At 41.8% G+C, this 24,666-nt stretch overlaps 1 protein-coding gene across 5 annotated transcripts in view; it reads left to right on the top strand.

The window, feature by feature from the left end:
* The window catches only part of zranb3 (zinc finger, RAN-binding domain containing 3), an 83,506-nt gene that overhangs the window by 11,110 nt on the left and 47,730 nt on the right, over positions 1–24,666 (top strand). For all 5 annotated transcript variants that reach the window (XM_086029501.1, XM_086029520.1, XM_086029510.1 and 2 more), the window contains exons 5-9: positions 3,487–3,718; positions 6,714–6,799; positions 9,442–9,613; positions 19,731–19,865; positions 24,381–24,500. In XM_086029501.1, coding sequence (XP_085885627.1) covers positions 3,487–3,718; positions 6,714–6,799; positions 9,442–9,613; positions 19,731–19,865; positions 24,381–24,500 — 745 coding nt within the window. The remainder of the gene's footprint in view (positions 1–3,486; positions 3,719–6,713; positions 6,800–9,441; positions 9,614–19,730; positions 19,866–24,380; positions 24,501–24,666) is intronic.

Here is a 24,666-nt window from a genome sequence, read left to right as displayed (position 1 = left end):
GGTGCACGAAGGGTAGAACTGACATGGTGTGAGTAGAATTCCATACTATTGTCTTTGAATTTGACACATTAATGACTGACCTGGTAAGTTAGAAATGATGCACAGTTCTATATTGTGTAGATAAATGTATTTTTGCCTTGGCTATCCACAATGCATTTTGAAATCATTCTGACCCGCTTCACTTTGTTATAATATATTGCGGACCTTGGACTTAATTATCATTCCAATATTTTTCTTCTCAAAAACCCAATTTCCCTCAATGACAAAGCCAAAAACTGAATGAAATGTTTAGTAATAGAAAAACTGAAACTATTCAAGTTTTTCAAGGTATTTAATACTTGGCATTCCGTTTCTCTTGATCAGGGGAGCCCAAGTCTGGTCCTCAAGAGCCCCTATCAAGCAGACCTGGGCATTGTCCCTCTGTCCCTGGGTTCCCGTCCTGAATATTTAACAATAGACCCACATGGTCCAGGCCTGTCCATCATCGGCGACGGCCAATCGGCCGCGAGAATGTAATTTTCACGACACACGCAGGCGCTGCAAACAGACACGCCGCCAAACTAGAAAAAATATCAAACAAAAAAAACTGACACACGCACAGCGTGGTGATTGGTGAAATAAAAACAATATGGGGCACATGTCATTGCATCTGTGGGACCGCAAGGTACACAACACTGTTTTATAGGAATGCGGCACCTACGTGTTACGTGTTATTGGTTAAGTCTGTTCTCGACGCAGTTTGACGGACTCCAACCGACTGGGACGACGTGGGCCGATTAAATATGCAGGACGGGGACGGAGGGACGATGCCCAGCTCTGCTATCGAGCCTGCTTTAGATGTCTCTCTCCTCCAAAACACCTGATTCAAAGGATCAGGATCGGGCTTCTGGAAAGCTTGCTGATGAGCTGATCATTTGAATCAGGTATGTTGGAAGAGGCAGACATCTAAAACAGGCTGAATAGGGGCTGTATGTGTGTACTGTAACTGTATGGGTCAATAACACTTCAGGGACACGCGCATTGTGGTGGTAGAAATGATCCAAGTTATTATCAATAAGGAAGTGGCAATTGCACAGAATCACCACAGATGAAATGAGAGCACGTTTCTCAGTTGCATCAGCTCGTCCCCGTTTTAGCCCCACCCAAAAAAATTGGGACAACTGAGAGGATGAAAAAGAGTTTAAACTATATCTCAGCAATTGAGTACTACATTTATTGCAGTCTTGTAACATTTTTTCAACACTTATCTTCCAACATATTTGATGTATTTAAACACACACATCAATGATTTTACAGGTTCTTAAATGTTACCCCAATTTTTTTTTTCAATTTATTGGTGTATGATCTTCATTCATAATTTTCAATACATTTAAATGTAATCATTACTTTACCACATTTTTATTCCACTACATTCTAGCACAGCCTTAATGCTTGAATTGGGCATAATGCCATAGTGGCTTACAAGTGTGTTTTAGGAATACAACCTCTGCTTCGTTCTTAAGAACACTTAGGCCCACTATGTTATTGTATTATGATGTTGATTCTAATGGTGGTACTTGTAGTGCAACGTTTTTTTAGGAGGTACTTGTTGCACTGTTGCAGAACCACTGCCTAAGAAGAATGACTGATAATTATTATATTTATGATACTATTATTAGAAATTGTGATAATACATGTCTATACAGGTAGTTACTCCTATATTTGATACATTAAATTTGATCATAATACATATAGTAATGACGTTATGTCATGATTACTGCATTATTACATTGAACTGCAGTATGCCACACTACTACTACGAAGACAACAGTCTAATGTTCATTTTGGGATTATGTTATGTAAATCTGGGCTGAGTTTATTTGGGAGAAATGTGTCCAGGCGACATATGAAATAAAATGAAACGAGTTAGAAAACACATGTACCTGTGGTTTTCAATACTTTTGTGCACTGTCCCTCCGCGACTCTGGCCAACTTGGCTCTCGTGAAAGCGTTTGATTCTTCTTCTTTTTTCACACACTTAAAGGTAAAGATTAGTGTACTCTTCGTCGTGTCAAAGCCAGGGGATGTTACCAAATAGCTAAAATTTGATTCATGATTATATAGTTCATATTCTGCCATCCTTCGTTTTTTGTTTTTTTTCTCAATAGGGGAAAGGGGCGGTTCACAGTTGTTTTACGCGACTCATGGGCAATAAAGTTTTTGGGTGCGGAAACCGACACAATATTCACATTTTCATGCATTCTAGGATTACAACAAAAGTGTACACTAACCCCTGGAATCCGCCACTGGCAGGTGAAAACAAAGAGCCAATGGCTTGACAAGCAATATATAGATTATACTGTAACCAATCATGTGCGTTACTGGCTGCATGGACAATTGTGGGACTACTGTATGCAATTTGCATACGGATGTTTTTCTCTTCTTTTCTTTTTCTACATTTTTTTGGCATACGGACATCTTTGCTTGGTTGCCAGGTTTCCCCAGTGCAATTCTGACAAACAAATTGGCCGCTCGCCAATGTGGCGGGTGTGGCAGATATTTAACCTCACACTCCCCGTTTCACCTTGTTATCGGCGAGCACAAGGATAATGCTTTTTAAAAAAAATCTGTTGTACTTTAAATGGAAGAAGTTCACAGAGCTGTACTCCCTGGCCAAACTGAGAAAGCGCTTTGGCGAGAGATTATGAATCCTGAACACCAAAAACAGGTTTCTTTGGTCGTGATGCTCTTTTCCTCAATTCCAAGCCATTATACAGTAAATTGAGGAAACCAAGGCACTCATCACCTCCACAAAACTTTGGCATCTGAATCTTTCACCTCTCTCAAAATAGGATCTATAGAACTCAGCGAAAGAAATGATCAAATTCTTGGGCACCTTGGTCACCAAGACATTTCTCATTCTGCTCTGGAAAGAGGTCGTCCCAACTTCTTTCATAAAGGTCCTTCAGCCCTGGAACCATTACCTGGTGTTTTTGTAGCCTTGCCAATCTGTGAGCTCTCTGGGCAATTCCTTTGCCCTGATATGCTTTTTCAATCAGTTGCACAAGTGCGTGCCTTTTTAAGTGATAGCCACTTAGCTTTGTCCTTTTTTAACGGGAGGAACTAGGCTATGACACAAATTTGAATTCACTTTTCATATCCTCTGTATGTGTGGCATGCAAACTATGAAACACTTTGGATAGTTTGTTTTTGTCACTCATACTCATTACAGATTAATTTCATAAGCACAGAATGGGTGTTTACTTACGTCCTCATCAAGTCCACACTAGCTTAAGACTTCTGGTTACATACCTCAAGCATATATACGCTTATGCGGGTTAAATGTTGCAGCTTTGTGATTAATTGAATCCGATTAAAGTATTTGTTGACTGTTCTTGTTTTGTTTTTCTATCAAAACATGTCAGTCAGGTGTTTGCATCCGTTGGCATTTTCCTCAATTACAGAGGTGTAGACCTCCATCATGCTTATTTTTCCTTGTCCTTGCAGGGGTATTAGCAGCAGTAAGGTGACCGTGCTGGGCTACGGCCTCCTCACTACAGACGCACGCCCCCTGATGGAGGCCCTGAGCAGGCGGGGCTTCTCAGTGATTGTGGTGGATGAATCACACTACCTCAAATCCAGGAATGCAGCTCGAACTAAGCTTCTGGTGCCTCTCATTCAGAGCGCCAATCGAGCCATCCTCCTGACTGGTACACCTGCACTGGGTCGCCCAGAAGAGGTAATGCAAATGCGAGTTTTAATGTATATTTAATGATTTCCGGTCGGTCCCATTATGACAAAACGCTACAAACAACTTTGTTGTCTTTGTAGAGATTAATTTTGCAGGTTTCTCATGCAAAACTCCTTTAAACTCTGTGCTAGAGACATAAACTGAAGATAACTCCAACGGATTGTGATATTAGACTTGAAAAGGGATTCTCATTGTAGCAGGCAATGAAATGAATTCTACTGTTGGCCCTGGAACTTGCCAAAGTGCCAAAAAATACCACTTAATTTATTCCAGCATCTCGTATCCTGGAGGATCTTGTATATTCCAATAGCCTTTGTAGCGAAAACTTCATTTGCAAAGTCCAATATGGAGAGATGAATGCACCGCAATAAATGAGACAAGTAATAACAAAGCACACCGGGATAGAAACTATTGAATTTAGAGACAATAAGAAGGGCTGTTCACAGGGCAATGTTGTTTGGTGAGCAACACAGTCATTCTTTTTCGATAATGATTTATGACATTATTTTCATGTGTTATATTGAGATGCTAGATTGTGGCCATATTCTGTTATGCCAACTGCAAAAGCTTTCCACTATGTGGCCATACGGCACAATGGTTTTCGGTAAGAACCACTGTCAGTGTCAGCCCATTCCATCTGTAACGGAAACACTTATGACACACTTTTCATCTCTTTTGGCTTTTACACTGCATGCTTTCAATTGTCATTGTAATCATTCATACTCGTCATTATTCAATGTGTACAGTAATTCCAACCTGGCTATTAAACCTCTAAACGTTCCTCAGATTAAAACGTTCTTGTTATTATTTATTGTTTTTCGTAATTACCTTTAACATAGCACAGTTTGCAAATGAGCACACATGCTTTCGGAATTATTCATCACCTGAAGGCTTTGGCTTATCTCACAGTTCACATTGTAAAATAATTGCTTCATGGATGTACTTTTTTCCCCCTTCTGAATAATATTTACTTGTTTTCTGGGAGTGGTCTGACAAATTGTCAGGAAATTAAATGAAAAAAGCAGAACCAGCAATTGTCCGCCTCATTAGTTCAGAGAAGAACCAGGCCTGTCATTGACCTATCAAGTCTTGACTGCAGTTGGTGAGGTTAGATTTTAGATAAGTCTCCACTCTTCTGCTAGAATCTGAAACTGCATTATCATCCGTAGTATAAATCTGATAAGCCTGGTCCCTTTCCTCTCTGCCAGTCTTCATTGCGCTGCCATCATTACTCACTGTGGATGACATCAGGTTAGTGCACAGCTCAGGGCATGCTGCACCGTTCGTGATGTGCCCTCATTCCACCCACCTATTATATCAACAGTGTGAAGAAGGATTGGGGGTGGAGGGATGTCTGTAAAGCCTACGATGAACAAGTGCTGAATTCTGAATAGAGCTCTCACAGTGCTGCTGATTACCTGCCATTAGCTCAGAAACTGCTGCAAATATAAAAAAAAAAAAACACATGAAGTGTGTGCGCGTGTGTGCGCCTGTGCATGCCTGCGTGCATGCATTTGTGCGTTCGTTTGTGCATGCGTGCGTGTATTCATCCTCAACTTTACATGTATTAGTTGCAGGACTTAAAGAATATATATCCAAGTAATAAGTGGCTTTATATTTTCATCAAATAAAAATATTTAAGACCACAGTATTAAATAAAAAATACCCATATTTATTTTTCATCAGGCTATTAAATATATACCGTAAGCATCCATACATCCGTTTTCTATACCATTTGTCCTTATTTGGACCACGGGTAAATGAAGCCTACCCGGCTGACTTCGGGCAAGAGGCACTCTCAACTGGTCACACACATATTGTAGACAAACGAACATGCAGTTTTTGTAAACTCAAGAAGTACTTCAAAGTCTTGAAAACAGATCGATTTGGTTTTCTCTCAGTTGCCTACTAGAACAGTGAATACCAGTAATTAAGTTTACATTTATAATGTAACGTTGGCTGGCAACTAGTTCAGGGTATACCCCGCTTACTGCTCCAAGATGGCTGGGGCTCCAGCACGCCCGCGACCCTCATGAGGATAGGCGATTTGGATAATGGATGGATAGATAAATGAGCTTTCTATCCAAGCAACGCGGTCATGATTTCATCATGTCATTAGCGTTACGTTCTGGTATGCTTTCGCAATGCTTCTTGTGCATCAGTGTTATCGATATACCAGGAATTAACACTACCAGTCAAAAAAAGTCTTAGAACACCCCAATTTTTTATTTTATTTTTTTAAATTGAAACTCAAGCACTTCCAAGTCCAATGAAAGATAACTTACATTCTAGAATTACGTATACAAAAAAGCTCAGTATTCAGACTTAAACCCCATCAAGGTGGTTTTGGGCAAACTGAACAGAAGACTGAAAGCAAAACAACATGCCACACATTTGTGGAAACTTGTGCAACAGAGTTGGGAAAAATATCTCATTTACAGTGCAGAAAGAATGCCACAAGTGTGTTCTGGAGTTACACTGTATCTGCCTAAAGTGGCTACTTTATTGAATCAAAAGTATAAAATATGTTCTTTATAGATTCAGAACATATCGTTTGTAACTTGAGTTATTTGTTTTGCGGTTTGATTTCACAGTACAATAAAACATTGAACTACATGAATTTAGAGGGGGAAAAAAGGAACATTTTGGGTGCTCTAAAAGTTTAGTTTAGTTAGTGTATTTGTCGCCTGTATTGTGGAAATGGAAACGTGTGATTTCAAGCATTCTTTTTCATATGTTACTTTTTTCAGTAATTAATCTATTCAAGGCATTAAAGTCCTGCTCCTGAATGGGATGTGTCACTTGACCAATTAACTTCATAGCTAGAAAATGCGTGCAGTGAGATGTGCTGATACATGTGTATGCATGTTGCTGATACAGTGCTGAATGTGTCACATTATGACCGATTGAACATGTTACGGCATCAAGCTGTCAGCAGAGTGCACAGATATTAAGAATTGTTTCCTGTTTATGTGTTTCACAGCTTTTCATGCAAATTGATGCGCTTTACCCCAAAATGTTTGGAACCTGGACTGATTACGCCAAGAAATACTGCAATGCGCATTACAGGTGAGAGGCAGACACAAATTAGCATTAAAAACATGTAAAGTGTTTTTTGAAGACTTTGTTGGGAGTTAAAAAAACTAAACAAGCCCCCAATACCCAACCCCCCCCCCCAATATGTTTCAATAACCGTCAAAAATACGCAGTAATGCGCGGATTTTCGCTATTTGTGGGCCACCCCGGTCCCTATCCCCCGCAAATAGCGAGGGTCCACTGTAACAAAAAACCCCCAAAACAAACACTGTATTTCACAAAAATATTATTATGCCTAAATGCTGGACTACATTTAAAGGTTTGTTTGTTTGTTTTTTAGTTCCGAGGTGTCCTAACTTGTCTGTGACAATAATTACAAGTGTAGAATACTTTTCACAAACTTTCACAAGCTTTTGTCTTGCTGAAATTAAGCTTACCTAACGTTAACAAGCTGAGCCGTGGTTGGTTGTTACCTCAGCCCTCAAGCCATGTAATGTAATTTTCAGCCGATAGCAAGTGGCAAAATGTGTTTTTAAAAATATTAATTGTACATGAAAAATAATGAAGTCATCAAACTCATAGACAAAATATTAACTTTTTACTGCTGAAAATTGCAAAATTAGTAAAGTATCCCTTTAAATACAAAGCATATTTCCTTTTAGAAACATTGCCAGCGGTAATGCTAGTAGTCAATGTAAAATCCCATTGACATGCTTCCGGGAGTGATAGTCCTTCAAATAACGAATATTCACCCACAAACACTGTAGGAACACATACAGACAGGTAATATAATGATACTCAATTTTTTTAGATTTTTGATTGAAACAGTAAGGGACCACAACAAATTATTTCATTCATCTCGTGCTGTTTTGTACAGACGTAGCGATTTTCTTGCACTGACCACTAACTAATGATTGCATATTGTTCCTGGGTATGTCTTGGTAATGTATCAACCAACAGTGGAGGAATACTGTCACTATTTTGGCTGCATTTGGAGCAGAAGGTGTTTGATATGAATTTGCGACAACAGACGTCAAGGGGTTAATGCCTATAGCTTGTGTTTTTGACTTTAATTACATGTTCATTTCATGTGACACATATCCGATATGGCTGTGTTAATAAATGTGGCGACGCCCCAATTGTACTAGGTATCTACACAAACATCAACACCAGGCAATGACAGCGCATTACAACAACAATAATAGATAAATAGTTTTAACATTAAACGCTAACACCATTTGATGAAACTGCGCATATTATTTAAATGAGAGTAATGCTCACTGTTCCACTGGCCGCGGTCAGCAGTGATTTTTCTTATCAAAGGATGGATGATGATTTACACAATTTAATGGTCTATGTTTTTGCTGTAAATTCAATTTACAGAGGGTGTTTTTAATGTGTTAATATTGTTTGTGTGTGTGTGTTATCTGTCAGTGATTGGTGTATTTTGATGACGTCAAGCTCGCACTTATATCCAATCTTTGCATTTACACTGCACTCGCATTAGCAGAATTTTTCAAAATTTAAATCAATAGCTGTATTTCTATCAATCTTTGGAAAAGGCTTAATTTTGAAAGAGGATATCCGAGTCCATGCCTTTTATTTCTATTTATGCTACCATGATGCATGTTGGAATTTTGTATCTTGGGGGGAAAAAAATTGGAATTGTGTCACTTGAACCATGCAGTATAAATCCAACCTTAAGACCATGGGCAAGAAAAAAAATTGAGATAATGTTGCATTTAGACACCATGACGTTCGACCAGAAAGTTGAGCTATTTCTCATGCTTAAATTATAAATCTAATGAGTTAATGCCAGTTTTGTAACTGCTCTGCTGAAAATGTTCCAGTCAGAGCCAGAAAGTTCAATGCCAAATACGTCAAATGCATTGATTTGGATGGCCATCAAATTTGGAAGCGCTGTAAAGGATGGGCCACATTTCCTTTAATGGTAATGCTTTTTGTATGAACATCAAAATGTCTATGGAGTACTATTCAGAGCCAGACACACCACAATGATAAATACATTTCTCAGTTGAAAGAGAGCTCTTCATCAATTAAGATTACCGCTAACCAAACAGAAGTTGGTTCCCTGCTGAAACTAAATTCTTCAGCATGCCGTGATTCTATGCTTCCACCATTATCAAAACACTTTTGCAGCATTAAAGATGAAGTCAACCCTTAGCTGCCTATCAGCATCTTTTCTTTCACACTGGTAAAAGTATATAAAACTGCCGGCACACACATTTTTTAAAAATTCCCTTTAACTCCCTAGTCCGAAAACACTAAAGGGGAAAGCAGCACATTTTGGCAAAGACCTTGTTCACTTTGTCCAGCCAACATGCATGGCTGATAACCAGCCTTTGTCTACAAGGCCACTTTTATTCTAAAACCCCATTTGGCAGATGAGTTGTGAAAGTTTGCCGTGGCCTCGAGACAAATTACTTTGCTGCTCTGCAAATTGCCCTGACGCAAAAAATAGGGATCCCCAACTGTGTGAGTGAGAGCTTTTTCGCTGTTCACAATGCAAGACTGTTGTAGTGCCAGGCAGTTCCCATTTGGGAATTTTTAAATGTGTTTAACTACTCCTTGAAGGTACTTCTGTAAATAAATATATTTTAGGAAGTTTGCTTCAGCTCGTAATGGGTTTTTAACTCTTAATTCCACTCCTGCAGGTACTTTGGACCCCGCAGGCAGTGGGATTGTAGGGGGGCATCCAACCTAGAGGAGCTGCACCAGCGGCTCAGCCAGATCATGATCCGTCGCCTTAAGGCTGAGGTGCTTAGTCAGCTTCCCCCCAAAATCCGCCAGCGCATCCCATTCGACCTTCCAAAGGAGGCTGCAAAGGTAAATTTACATTCGATATTCCAGAGCTCCTTTCCCTCAAGGGACGTTCGTTTGTCTGTGCATTTTTCGAGCTGTCCATCGCCAGTCGACTAATAAATCAAGATTATGGATTAGGAATAGCTCACAAGGATCACAGTCATACTAAAATTAAATGAAATTCCATTTTTGTGTATGTGTGTGCGTGGCGGGGTGTGTGGGTGTAGGGGTGTGTGTGTGTGTGTTTCACACTAGGGTTAGGGTTTCGAACTAGGGTTAGGATTTTCAGATAGGGTTTCAAACTATGGTTAGTGTTTCCAGATAGGGTTTCAAAATAGGGTTAGGGTTTCAAACTAGGGTTTGGGTTTCAAACCATGGTTAGTGTTTCCAGCTAGGGTTTCAAACTAGGGTTAGGGTTTCAAACTAGGATTTCAAACTAGGGTTAGGGTTTCAAACTAGGGTTTGGGTTTCAAACCATGGTTAGTGTTTCCAGCTAGGGTTTCAAACTAGGGTTAGGGTTTCAAACTAGGATTTCAAACTAGGGTTAGGGTTTCAAACTAGGGTTAGGGTTTCAAACTAGGATTTCAAACAAGGGTTAGGGTTTCAAACTAGGGTTAGGGTTTCAAACTAGGGTTTCAAACTAGGGTTAGGGTTTCAAACTAGGGTTAGGGTTTCAAACTAGGGTTTCAAACTAGGGTAAGGGTTTCAAACTAGGGTTAGTGTTTCCAGCTAGGGTTTCAAATTAGGGTTAGGGTTTCGAACTAGGGTTAGGGTTTCAAACTAGGGTTAGGGTTTCAAACTAGGGATATGGTTTCAAACTAGGGTTAGGTTTTCAAACTAGGGTTCGGGTTTCCAGCTAGGGTTTCAAACTAGGGTTAGGTTTTCAAGCTAGGGTTTCTAACTAGGGTTAGGGTTTCAAACTAGGGCTAGGGTTTCAAACTAGGGTTTCAAACTAGGGATAGGGTTTCAAACTAGGGCTTCAAACTAGGGTTAGGGTTTCAAACTAGGGTTAGGGTTTCCAGCTAGGGTTTCAAACTAGGGTTAGGGTTTCCAGCTAGGGTTTCAAACTAGGGTTAGGGTTTCAAACTAGGGTTAGGGTTTCCAGCTAGGGTTTCAAACTAGGGTTAGGGTTTCAAACTAGGGTTAGGGTTTCCAGCTAGGGTTAGGGTTTCCAGCTAGGGTTTCAAACTGGGGTTAGGGTTTCCAGCTAGGGTTTCAAACTAGGGCTAGGGTTTCAAACTAGGGTTTCAAACTAGGGCTAGGGTTTCAAACTAGGGTTTCAAACTGGGGTTATGGTTTTAAACTAGGGTTTCAAGCTAGGGTTAGGGTTTCAAACTAGGGTTTCAAACTAGGGTAAGGGTTTCAAACTAGGGTTAGTGTTTCCAGCTAGGGTTTCAAATTAGGGTTAGGGTTTCGAACTAGGGTTAGGGTTTCAAACTAGGGTTAGGGTTTCAAACTAGGGATATGGTTTCAAACTAGGGTTAGGTTTTCAAACTAGGGTTCGGGTTTCCAGCTAGGGTTTCAAACTAGGGTTAGGTTTTCCAGCTAGGGTTTCTAACTAGGGTTAGGGTTTCAAACTAGGGCTAGGGTTTCAAACTAGGGTTTCAAACTAGGGATAGGGTTTCAAACTAGGGCTTCAAACTAGGGTTAGGGTTTCAAACTAGGGTTAGGGTTTCCAGCTAGGGTTTCAAACTAGGGTTAGGGTTTCCAGCTAGGGTTTCAAACTAGGGTTAGGGTTTCAAACTAGGGTTAGGGTTTCCAGCTAGGGTTTCAAACTAGGGTTAGGGTTTCAAACTAGGGTTAGGGTTTCCAGCTAGGGTTAGGGTTTCCAGCTAGGGTTTCAAACTGGGGTTAGGGTTTCCAGCTAGGGTTTCAAACTAGGGCTAGGGTTTCAAACTAGGGTTTCAAACTAGGGCTAGGGTTTCAAACTAGGGTTTCAAACTGGGGTTATGGTTTTAAACTAGGGTTTCAAGCTAGGGTTAGGGTTTCAAACTAGGGTAAGGGTTTCAAACTAGGGTTAGTGTTTCCAGCTAGGGTTTCAAATTAGGGTTAGGGTTTCGAACTAGGGTTAGGGTTTCAAACTAGGGTTAGGGTTTCAAACTAGGGATATGGTTTCAAACTAGGGTTAGGTTTTCAAACTAGGGTTCGGGTTTCCAGCTAGGGTTTCAAACTAGGGTTAGGTTTTCCAGCTAGGGTTTCTAACTAGGGTTAGGGTTTCAAACTAGGGCTAGGGTTTCAAACTAGGGTTTCAAACTAGGGATAGGGTTTCAAACTAGGGCTTCAAACTAGGGTTAGGGTTTCAAACTAGGGTTAGGGTTTCCAGCTAGGGTTTCAAACTAGGGTTAGGGTTTCCAGCTAGGGTTTCAAACTAGGGTTAGGGTTTCAAACTAGGGTTAGGGTTTCCAGCTAGGGTTTCAAACTAGGGTTAGGGTTTCAAACTAGGGTTAGGGTTTCCAGCTAGGGTTTCAAACTAGGGTTAGGGTTTCAAACTAGGGTTAGGGTTTCCAGCTAGGGTTAGGGTTTCCAGCTAGGGTTTCAAACTGGGGTTAGGGTTTCCAGCTAGGGTTTCAAACTAGGGCTAGGGTTTCAAACTAGGGTTTCAAACTAGGAATAGGGTTTCAAACTAGGGTTTCAAACTGGGGTTATGGTTTTAAACTAGGGTTTCAAGCTAGGGTTAGGGTTTCCAGCTAGGGTTTCAAACTAGGGTTAGGGTTTCAAACTAGGGTTAGGGTTTCAAACTAGGGTTTCAAACTAGGGTTAGGGTTTCCAGCTAGGGTTTCAAACTGGGGTTAGGGTTTCAAACTAGGGTTTGAAACTAGGGTTAGGGTTTCCAGCTAGGGTTTCAAACTAGGGTTTGGGTTTCAAACCATGGTTAGTGTTTCCAGCTAGGGTTTCAAACTAGGGTTAGGGTTTCAAACTAGGATTTCAAACTAGGGTTAGGGTTTCAAACTAGGGTTTGGGTTTCAAACCATGGTTAGTGTTTCCAGCTAGGGTTTCAAACTAGGGTTAGGGTTTCAAACTAGGATTTCAAACTAGGGTTAGGGTTTCAAACTAGGGTTTGGGTTTCAAACCATGGTTAGTGTTTCCAGCTAGGGTTTCAAACTAGGGTTAGGGTTTCAAACTAGGATTTCAAACTAGGGTTAGGGTTTCAAACTAGGGTTAGGGTTTCAAACTAGGGTTTCAAACTAGGGTTAGGGTTTCAAACTAGGGTTAGGGTTTCAAACTAGGGTTTCAAACTAGGGTAAGGGTTTCAAACTAGGGTTAGTGTTTCCAGCTAGGGTTTCAAATTAGGGTTAGGGTTTCGAACTAGGGTTAGGGTTTCAAACTAGGGTTAGGGTTTCAAACTAGGGATATGGTTTCAAACTAGGGTTAGGTTTTCAAACTAGGGTTCGGGTTTCCAGCTAGGGTTTAAAACTAGTGTTCGGATTTCAAACTAGGGTTAGGGCTTCCAGCTAGGGTTTCAAACTAGGGTTAGGTTTTCCAGCTAGGGTTTCTAACTAGGGTTAGGGTTTCAAACTAGGGTTAGGGTTTCCAGCTAGGGTTTCAAACTAGGGTTAGGGTTTCAAACGAGGGCTAGGGTTTCAAACTAGGGTTTCAAACTAGGGATAGGGTTTCCAACTAGGGCTTCAAACTAGGGTTAGGGTTTCAAACTAGGGTTAGGGTTTCCAGCTAGGGTTAGGGTTTCCAGCTAGGGTTAGGGTTTCCAGCTAGGGTTTCAAACTAGGTCTAGGGTTTCAAACTAGGGTTTCAAACTAGGGCTAGGGTTTCAAACTAGGGTTTCAAACTGGGGTTATGGTTTTAAACTAGGGTTTCAAGCTAGGGTTAGGGTTTCCAGCTAGGGTTTCAAACTAGGGTTAGGGTTTCAAACTAGGGTTAGGGTTTCCAGCTAGGGTTTCAAACTGGGGTTAGGGTTTCAAACTAGGGTTAGGGTTTCCAGCTAGGGTTTCAAACTAGGGTTAGGGTTTCAAACTAGGGTTAGGGTTTCAAACTAGGGTTTCAAACTGGGGTTATGGTTTTAAACTAGGGTTTCAAGCTAGGGTTAGGGTTTCCAGCTAGGGTTTCAAACTAGGGTTAGGGTTTCAAACTAGGGTTAGGGTTTCCAGCTAGGGTTTCAAACTAGGGTTAGGGTTTCAAACTAGGGTTAGGGTTTCCAGCTAGGGTTTCAAACTAGGGTTAGGGTTTCAAACTAGGGTTAGGGTTTCCAGCTAGGGTTTCAAACTAGGGTTAGGGTTTCAAACTAGGGTTAGGGTTTCCAGCTAGGGTTTCAAACTAGGGTTAGGGTTTCAAAATAGGGTTAGGGTTTCCAGTTAGGGTTTCAAACTGGAGTTAGGGTTTTAAACTAGGGTTAGGGTTTCAAACTAGGGTTAGGGTTTCCAGCTAGGGTTAGGGTTTCCAGCTAGGGTTAGGGTTTCAAAATAGGGTTAGGGTTTCCAGTTAGGGTTTCAAACTGGGGTTAGGTTTTTAAACTAGGGTTAGGGTTTCAAACTAGGGTTTCAAACTAGGGTTAGGGTTTCCAGCTAGGGTTTCAAACTAGGGTTAGGGTTTCAAACTAGGGTTAGGGTTTCCAGCTAGGGTTTCAAACTAGGGTTAGGGTTTCAAACTAGGGCTAGGGTTTCAAACTAGGGTTTCAAACTAGGGATAGGGTTTCAAACTAGGGCTTCAAACTAGGGTTAGGGTTTCAAACTAGGGTTAGGGTTTCCAGCTAGGGTTTCAAACTAGGGTTAGGATTTCAAACTAGGGTTAGGGTTTCCAGCTAGGGTTTCAAATTAGGGTTAGGGTTTCAAACTAGGGTTAGGGTTTCCAGCTAGGGTTAGGGTTTCCAGCTAGGATTTCAAACTGGGGTTAGGGTTTCCAGCTAGGGTTTCAAACAAGGGCTAGGGTTTCAAACTAGGGTTAGGGTTTCAAACTAGGGCTAGGGTTTCAAACTAGGGTTTCAAACTAGGGATAGGGTTTCAAACTAGGGCTTCAAACTAGGGTTAGGGTTTCAAACTAGGGTTAGGGTTTCCAGCTAGGGTTTCAAACTAGGGTTAGGGTTTCAAACTAGGGTTAGGGTTTCCAGCTAGGGTTTCAAACTAGGGTTAGGGTTTCAAACTAGGGTTAGGGTTTCCAGCTAGGGTTTCAAACTAGGGTTAGGGTTTCAAACTAGGGTTAGGGTTTCAAAATAGGGTTAGGGTTTCCAGTTAGGGTTTCAAACTGGGGTTAGGGTTTTAAACTAGGGTTAGGGTTTCAAACTAGGGTTAGGGTTTCCAGCTAGGGTTAGGGTTTCCAGCTAGGGTTAGGGTTTCAAAATAGGGTTAGGGTTTCCAGTTAGGGTTTCAAACTGGGGTTAGGGTTTTAAACTAGGGTTAGGGTTTCAAACTAGGGTTTAAAACTAGGGTTAGGGTTTCCAGCTAGGGTTTCAAACTAGGGTTAGGGTTTCAAACTAGGGTTAGGGTTTCCAGCTAGGGTTTCAAACTAGGGTTAGGGTTTCAAACTAGGGCTAGGGTTTCAAACTAGGGTTTCAAACTAGGGATAGGGTTTCAAACTAGGGCTTCAAACTAGGGTTAGGGTTTCAAACTAGGGTTAGGGTTTCCAGCTAGGGTTTCAAACTAGGGTTAGGGTTTCCAGCTAGGGTTAGGGTTTCCAGCTAGGGTTAGGGTTTCCAGCTAGGGTTTCAAACTAGGGTTAGGGTTTTGAACTAGGGTTAGGGTTTCCAGCTAGGGTTTCAAACTAGGGTTAGGGTTTCAAACTAGGGTTAGGGTTTCAAACTAGGGTTAGGGTTTCCAGCTAGGGTTTCAAACTAGGGTTAGGGTTTCAAACTAGGGTTAGGGTTTCCAGCTAGGGTTTCAAACTAGGGTTAGGGTTTCCAGCTAGGGTTTCCAGGGTTTCAAACTGGGGTTAGGGTTTCAAACTAGGGTTTCAAACTAGGGTTAGGGTTTCAAACTAGGGTTAGGGTTTCCAGCTAGGGTTAGGGTTTCAAACTGGGGTTAGGGTTTCAAACTGGGGTTAGGGTTTCAAACTGGGGTTAGGGTTTCCAGCTAGGGTTAGGGTTTCCAGCTAGGGTTTCAAACTAGGTCTAGGGTTTCAAACTAGGGTTTCAAACTAGGGCTAGGGTTTCAAACTAGGGTTTCAAACTGGGGTTAGGGTTTCAAACTAGGGTTAGGGTTTCAAACTAGGGTTAGGGTTTCCAGCTAGGGTTTCAAACTGGGGTTAGGGTTTCAAACTAGGGTTTCAAACTAGGGTTAGGGTTTCCAGCTAGGGTTTCAAACTAGGGTTAGGGTTTCAAACTAGGGTTAGGGTTTCAAACTAGGGTTTCAAACTAGGGTTAGGGTTTCCAGCTAGGGTTTCAAACTAGGGTTAGGGTTTCAAACTAGGGTTAGGGTTTCCAGCTAGGGTTTCAAAGTAGGGTTAGGGTTTCAAACTAGGGTTAGGGTTTCCATCTAGGGTTTCAAACAAGGGTTAGGGTTTCAAACTAGGGTTAGGGTTTCCAGCTAGGGTTTCAAACTAGGGTTAGGGTTTCAAACTAGGGTTAGGGTTTCAAACTAGGACTTCAAACTAGGATTAGGGTTTTAAACTAGGGTTAGGGTTTCCATCTAGGGTTTCAAACAAGGGTTAGGGTTTCAAAGTAGGGTTAGGGTTACAAACTAGGGTTAGGGTTTCCAGCTAGGGTTTCAAACTAGGGTTAGGGTTTCAAACTAGGGTTAGGGTTTCCAGCTAGGGTTTCAAACTATGGTTAGGGTTTCCAGATAGGGTTTCAAACTAGGGTTAGGGTTTCCAGCTAGGGTTTCAAACTAGGGATAGGGTTTCAAATTAGGGCTTCAAACTACGGTTAGGGTTTCAAACTAGGGTTAGGGTTTCCAGCTAGGGTTTCAAACTATGGTTAGGGTTTCCAGATAGGGTTTCAAACTAGAGTTAGGGTTTCCAGCTAGGGTTTCAAACTAGGGTTAGGGTATCCAGCTAGGGTTTCAAATTAGGGCTAGGGTTTCAAACTAGGGTTTCAAACTAGGGATAGGGTTTCAAATTAGGGCTTCAAACTAGGGTTAGGGTTTCAAACTAGGGTTAGGGTTTCCAGCTAGGGTTTCCAGCTAGGGTTAGGGTTTCCAGCTAGGGTTAGGGTTTCCAGCTAGGGTTTCAAACTAGGGTTAGGGTTTTGAACTAGGGTTAGGGTTTCCAGCTAGGGTTTCAAACTAGGGTTAGGGTTTCAAACTAGGGTTAGGGTTTCAAACTAGGGTTAGGGTTTCCAGCTAGGGTTTCAAACTAGGGTTAGGGTTTTAAACTAGGGTTAGGGTTTCAAACTAGGGTTTCAAACTAGGGTTAGGGTTTCCAGCTAGGTTTTCAAACTAGGGTTAGGGTTTCAAACTAGGGTTAGGGTTTCAAACTAGGGTTAGGGTTTCAAACTAGGACTTCAAACTAGGGTTAGGGTTTCAAACTAGGGTAAGGGTTTCAAACTAGGGTTAGGGTTTCAAACTAGGGTTAGGGTTTCAAACTAGGGTTAGGGTTTCAAACTAGGGTTAGGGTTTCCAGCTAGGGCTTCAAACTAGGGTTAGGGTTTCAAACTAGGGTTAGGGTATCAAAGTAGGGTTTCAAACTAGGGTTAGGGTTTCAAACTAGGGTTAGGGTTTCCAGCTAGGGTTTCAAACTAGGGTTAGGGTTTCAAACTAGGGTTAGGGTATCAAACTAGGGTTTCAAACTAGGGTTAGGGTTTCAAACTAGGGTTAGGGTTTCCAGCTAGGGTTTCAAACTAGGGTTAGGGTTTCAAACTAGGGTTTGGGTTTCAAACTAGGGTTAGGGTTTCCAGCTAGGTTTTCAAACTCGGGTTAGGGTTTCAAACTAGGGTTAGGGTTTCCAGCTAGAGTGTCAAACTAGGGTTAGGCTTTTCAGCTAGGGTTAGGGTTAGGGTTAGGGTTTCAAACTAGGGCTTCAAACTAGGGTTAGGGTTTCCAGCTAGGGTTAGGGTTTACCAGCTAGGGTTTCAAACTAGGGTTAGGTTTTCAAACTAGGGTTAGGGATTCAAACTAGGGTTAGGGTTTCCAGCTAGGGTTTCAAACTCGGGTTAGGGTTTCAAACTAGGGTTAGGGTTTCCAGCTAGGGTTTCAAACTAGGGTTAGGGTTTCCAGCTAGGGTTTCAAACTAGGGTTAGGGTATCCAGCTAGGGTTTCAAGCTAGGGTTAGGGTTTCCAGCTAGGGTTTCAAACTAGGGTTAGGGTTTCCAGCTAGGGTTTCAAACTAGGGTTAGGCTTTTCAGCTAGGGTTAGGGTAAGGGTTAGGGTTAGGGTTTCAAACTAGGGCTTCAAACTAGGGTTAGGGTTTCCAGCTAGGGTTTCAAACTAGGGTTAGGGTTTCAAACTAGGGTTAGGGTTCTTTATTTTTTCACATCCGCGTATGCAGGAGTGTGCAGAAACACAAAATTAGCACTTGGTGCTAATTATGCACTCGGCCCTATTTCTTGGAGTGACACAACAATAAGGAAGATGCCCATAAAAGTGACTATGCTGCATTTTTACCCCCGAATCTCCCTGAGTGCTTTATTTTGTGGCTAAATGTGGTCAATGCTTCTCCATAGAGGTGCCAATTAGGTACACAGGCAGAACTGTTGGAAAAGCGATTGTGTTTTGTAGCTTTTCTTGAGCAGCTCCCATATCAAAACTTGGCTGAAGCAGATAATTTGTCTCAGGTGGAGGCAGTGGCTGCAGCTGCTTGCTTTGTTCCCCTCTTTAGTTATTAGATGAATCTCGGAGTGTTTTTCAATACTTAAATGGTAATATAGAATCTTGCAGCTAATGATGAGAAAGGGTGACATAATCTTCCTACTGTAATGTATAATATATATACAGGATATTTATATTGTGTGAAAGATCTTGCAACCTAAAACTGCCACCCACCATCCCCAAAACCCCTTTAAAAATGTGTACTCCAGGACCACTCACTAGCTATGCCCTGGCCCTCCTATCTCATTTTACTCCCTAATGATAGCTTTTATCTTCCACTGCCAGACACTTTTTATGCCCCACCTGCCCTTTACATTTGTAGTCCTGGCCTCTTTGTCTGTGGTGGTCAAGTGAATATCATCATAGGCGGAGTGTTTAGCCACTCATTTTTTAAACAGCAGGTTGTTAAGCTTGAAGGTAACATTTATAATTAGAATAAAAACTCATTTCCAGACTGTCAAACCCTTGTTTATGCAGGTGCTGCTGTGTGGAACATCTGAGCAACAAAACATAAATGGAGCGGAGCTTTGTTCTCCTGCAACATGATCCCATTTATTCATTCAGTCGTCCTTGACTTTGACAAAGTTCTACTGAAATGCTAATGATTTCACTAAGTGGAAACTCTTTCAAGTTCCAATCAAAACTTGTTTATTGCCTTGAAATAGCGCAAAAATGCCGCCAAGAAATCTCTCACAGGATGTGTACATTAATAAGTCTCTGCTGCATTTTTACCCCCCAATTTCCTCCTCCCTGACCACTTCATCTTCCTTCCCCAGCTCCCTTTATGGTTCACATGCTGCACTTTAGGACCGCATTCAAAGTTTTGCATGATCTTTGCGATTCGACAGAGAATGAATAGCAAAAGGGCCAACAAAAGCCATGCCGCACAGAAACGCAATCAAATTGCAGTGATTCAATACAGCATGCACACTTTTTTGTCGGGCTTCTACATCATGTGGTGCATTATAATCCCAGATAGTGTAACAATATACTGTAGGACACCCTGCTGTTAACCAGCCACGTATTGCCCTGTTGTTATGATAAACAGAACCTGTTTATGAATAGCAGGTCACATATGCTGCTGGCAGCCGCTCCCTCTGCAACACACTCCACTCTTGCTTTAAATATGCCTCGCCAATCACCTTGAGAGCACATGAGGCATCTTTGATTTATTGTAGCCTGGCTGCTTCTCTATCTTCGACCCCGGCTTGTCACATTGCCGCTATAATTGGGAGATGCTCCTGACCCACCTAACGCAGTAGCCCAGTCGGGAGGGGGTGGCATCCTTGGGAATTCTCTGCCTTTTTCCCCCTCCGTCTTTCTCTTCCCTTCCAGGGAAAGTAGGACATCCAGCAGCACCATTAATTGTTTTGCCCTTTATATCTCCAAAAGAGTTGAAATAGAAAGCAGAAGATGTTGAAGAACTCAAGAATTTGCCCTCTCCTTGTTCGCAGGAGGCCACAGCCAGCTTCGCCAAGTGGGAGAGACTGATGAAGGGATGTGGGTCAGAGGTTATCGCCGCCAGCAACCCCTTCACTGAGGTCATGAGCCTGATCACGCAGATGTACAAGCAAACAGCAATTGCCAAGGTAATGGGAGGCCTGGTTGCAGGACAGCCTTCCATATTGTCTGGTGGGCTTCAGTGTTGATTGAGTTGAGACTTTTTGAGGCTTTTTAATTGATATTTTTTTAACCATCTGTTTTTCAAATACTGAATTATGCTTGCAATCAAATCAGTCTAAAACATCCCTGACACCAAAGTAGAACTTGTGGTTTTAAGTGCTGGAACATGCTGTGAAAATTGCACCATCACATCATTAGTGCCATCTGACGCACAGAGTCAACAAACCAACACCTCCCCATCTAGATTAATCAAAATGTGCCTTCCAACGTTGTGAACCTCCGCGGCACATCTGAAAGCCGAGACTTTGCAAAGAATCTCACTTTAAATCAGTGAAATAATATCATCTTAAAGAGAAAGGGTGACTTCATGCTCCGTCTTGGTGAGATCTCATGGCAGGCATCGCCATGGAAACAGAACTTAATGATTGCCGATGAAAAGCACTTAGACAAAACTGGGGGTTCTAACTATAGGATTATTTAGTCACGTCCAACCTGGCATGATTGCACCCTGCACCAACGCCATTGCACCTCTGTAATCGTGTTGCTATGGAAACAATGGCTTTCAGTTTGAACTGAGGAGGAAATAAACAATGGGTGAGGGCGGCTGGATATACGCAATGTTCCATTCCTGTGCTCCCGGTTTGTAGTGGCGGCAAGCTTGATGCTCTTTCTGTGGCAGCCTGTCTACCTCCCTTGTTGCAAAGTAAACATTGCACCAACCATAGCATCTGCCATGTTTGAGGGTGGTGTTTCACTTAATTAGCTCGTTGACCTGAGCTGTGAGAAGCGTGGCCCCAAGGTTTACAAACTCCGGAGATAACCAACAAATGCAATCATCGTCGCTACTCGGCGAGGCTGAGTTTGTATCTTGTTTTGGACTTCATGTTGTTTGCTGATTGGATTCTGCTCAATTTAGCCCAGTGCTGGTACTCCTTACATGACAAAAGCCATTTCATCCATCTCAAGGCAGATGCTCCCACGCCAGATGCATTGAAGATGTTGTTTGTTTGTTTGTTTGTTTGTCAGTGAACAGGATTACTTGAAACTATTTGACCAATTTCCACAATGGTAAGGGAGAGAAAATATTTACTGTATATTTTTAATTCCTTTTTTTGAGCTGTGAATTTATTCATAAGATTCAGAAGGTGGGTATCTATTAAGGTGTGCTGTTTGATTCTAATCCACATTTGGAGTGTTAGCCTTGGCAGCGGCTTCTGCTTGACCGAGTGCCATCCCGGTGTCCTCTATTGCTTTTACAGCGTGACACACTTTCTTTACTTTAGGGGATTTTTTTGATCATTGGGAGGGGGAAGAACAGTGAAATATCACATTTATGTCACTTTGACGAGCAACATGGCCCCTGCCTGCCTGCCTGCTTGCCTGCCTGCCTGACTGCCAGTCGGCCTGCCCATGATGGTGCCAAAAAATCTTTGGGGTATTTTTATTGCTTTACCCGCCAAGCATCTGCTCCCAATTACCCAGAGAGGACAGCTCTGATGCCGAACTTTAAAGCAAGCTAACGGCCCGCTTCAGACAGTTGAGAAGTTTGTGCACTAATTAAACTCAGCGGAAAGGAGCCAGCATAACCAAGCCGTCAGTAATGAGGACCCCCCCGATCAGAAAAGGGTCAGCAGACCCGGTGAAGTGAGTTATTATTTGGAGCACCGACTAATTATATCAGCAGGTCAAAGCAGAGGTTCTCCTGCCAGAGCAGGTGTCACGGCTGCTGAAAGTTGTCTGGTCGCGGGAGGCATCTTTACAGAGGTGGGATTTCACACCCACCACCAAAACATTCTCTCAGCTGTCCAGTATGGACTGTGTTTGACTCACATAAAAACCTTAATATTCTTACTAGTTGGCACTATTCTCAGATGCCTCCCGCCCTGCAACAGTGAAATGAGCCGAGCCGAGATGCTGGATGATACACTTGTACTGCACTTCCACGTTCCAGCCACAGCCGCAGTCATCACCACGGGTGATCGCCGGGCGGCAGCTCGCGCTGAAATCATACAAGATATCCGCAGGCTACTGTTAACTCAGCAATTCATGTTTTCGTAGACTAGAAGCTTCATGCTGTCAGTCAAGGTCACAGATTGAGCAGAAGCAAGCACGATGCTGTTCAATTGTTCTTTGGACTGTTTTCGTTTGTCCTGCACATTTTCATTGTAACCTAAGTGAATTCACTTAGCTTTTGCTACTTGTGTTTTTTTTTCTCCCCATTCTCCTTGTTAGTTTTACCTGTGTCTTCACTTCATACTCGTCCTTCATCTACCCGGCCGGCCCTATTAATATTTTCTGACACTCAGCGCTCCCCTTCCATGTGGGATTCGTCATGTCGTTAGTCTGCGTGTATTAGTTCCTGGTGTATGTTTTGTCTTGTCTGGTTGTTGTCATTTGTGGCGATTCTGCTTCTTTGCTGTTTTTGCTCCTGGTGTTTTTGGATTTGGGCAATTTCCATGTTAGCTCTCAAGTGCTTCGGTATTGTTGTAAATAAACTCTGTTTGTGTTTTCTGCATGGCTACTGGCCATGCTCCCATGTGCTCAAATTAGAAAGACGCACAGTTGTACACTTTTCTGGCTGCGTAGATTCTCCCATCAACTGAAGTCTGTCATTTATGCACATTCATGACAGATATATACTCTGGGTACTTTTCCTCTCACGTGCTCCAGAGGCTGTAGTAAGTCCAGTGCCACGTGATGCTGACCCATCATATTGCTCTTGGAATTTGAATTCTGTTCCAACATCCATCGCCACACGTTGTAAGCAACTTGCAGAAAGCAATCAAATGTGAAGAGACTGAACAAGTGATATCTCATTTAGCTGGTCAAAGAGGCGCTGTGGGTCAGCTACAGCATTTTAGTTGTGATATTTATTGGCGCCAGTTTACATTATTTCACCTACAACTGCAAGGAGCGATTCTTAAAACCGCTGGCGTGTATTCAAAAACAAGGCTTGTGAGTTTTCTGAAAGTGCAGGGCTACTGTTACAAGAACTACGGTCATCGTAATGGTGCAAATTCTGGGTTAGGTATTCAATCAGTCGTTTTTATATATATGTTTTTAATATATCAAAACATGTCATCAAAATATGTCATCAAAATATGTCTAACTCACCTGGTCCGTGGTGCAAGGAAGGTTGTGCACTACTTTTTGTAGCCCCTACTTTAGAACTTGATTTGTGTCAACTCTGTGAGAAACATTAAAAGGTGTACAATTTTAAGTCAAAGAGGTCTAAGAAGAATCCAAAGTCTGAAATACATTGGAATTGTTTTAGTGACTCTGGTACGTCATAAAATACAGTATATAAACGTGTGTTGTGATTTTACACTATTCTGTAAACCCACATTTCTAAAGGTCGGAATTTTCGTGATTTCTTTTTAATTTTAGTACATGTACAGTACAACCGAAAGCATTTTCTTAAATAAATTTCACTTAAAGGGGCATAGATCAAACAGCACTTTATTACAATCATTACATACACACATATAACAATGTTAGATCGTTAAGCGGTTTAATATGTTCACGATCTCATAAAGCCGAAAGATCGTTTGATCGTCTACATGGCACATTCCAAACAGTTTAGCTCTATGGCGGCGCAAAGCCGGCGACGCGTATACGCGACCAACCAATCACAGCACGCACAGTGCACCGTACGTGCAACTCATGTACATATATACACATATATATACACATATATATACATACAATCATGATAAAATCGTGATTGTGATTTTATTTTTATAAAATTGTGATATGATTTTTTGCCAAATGTTAGACCAATTTTGAAAACAGTCGGCTCATTTCACACTTGGCATTGCCATCAGATACTGGATACTGTATTTTCTTCCTGTATGTTAGTAACTATAGCTTAAAGGATTCTCTTTTTTTTCTTTCTGGATCCAAGGGAATGACGTAAGAAAAAAAAAATCTATGAAAATACACCTGACCTGATGCAATTTGACAGAGATATATACATTTTAAATTAAATAATATTTGACAGATTTAGCATGCATACCCATTTAAAAAGATGGAATTTTGTGTGGAATCTGAACATTAAAATCCTTTTAAGGTCATACCACAGCATTTCAACTGTAATCTTGGTGTAATGTGTTCAATCCTGGATTCACACAGCACTGAAGCTTAATTTTTTTCCCCCATAATCTCAGGATGAGTACAGAACACCAATCATATCTCTGAGTTGCAAGGTATTGATTTGCAGATGCTTTGTGTTATCACTCTCTTTTAAAGTCCAGATCTCTTGGCATTCAATAGAGAATTGATTACACAGAGAGGATGCTGCTGTGATTAATTGACTTCCTCACTGATCTAGCCAATTCCTTCCTGTGTGGTCCACCAGTGGATTGATAGATTCAGTGGCTTCCTTTAATCTGTGTCTATTTTTGTGTACTTGTGTGTGGGGGGGGGGGGGGGGGGGGTGCGCGTTTGTGTGTGTGTGTGTGTATGTGTGCATATAATGCTAGGCTGGAGCAGTGAAAGACTACATCAAAATGATGCTGGAGGCAGAGCAACTCAAGTTCCTTGTTTTTGCCCACCACCTCACGATGTTGCAGGCTTGCACCGAGGCTGTCATTGAGGCCAAGGTAAGGGCAGCATCACCCATCTAGTCGCTATTATCTGTATTGATCAGTGAAGGAGGCATACTTTCCTCTCTCAGAAAGTAAACTTTTACTTTCTGATGACTTCTCGCCTAAATTGTAATTCACAAGTTGTCATAAGCAAATGGCATCACTTAGTTCAGCGCAGGAA

This window comes from Filicampus tigris, chromosome 1 (genome assembly GCF_054856515.1).
Source record: "Filicampus tigris isolate MCC_2025a chromosome 1, RoL_Ftig_1.0, whole genome shotgun sequence".
Taxonomy (NCBI): Eukaryota; Metazoa; Chordata; class Actinopteri; order Syngnathiformes; family Syngnathidae; genus Filicampus; species Filicampus tigris.
This window is presented reverse-complemented; position numbering and strand designations above follow the sequence as displayed.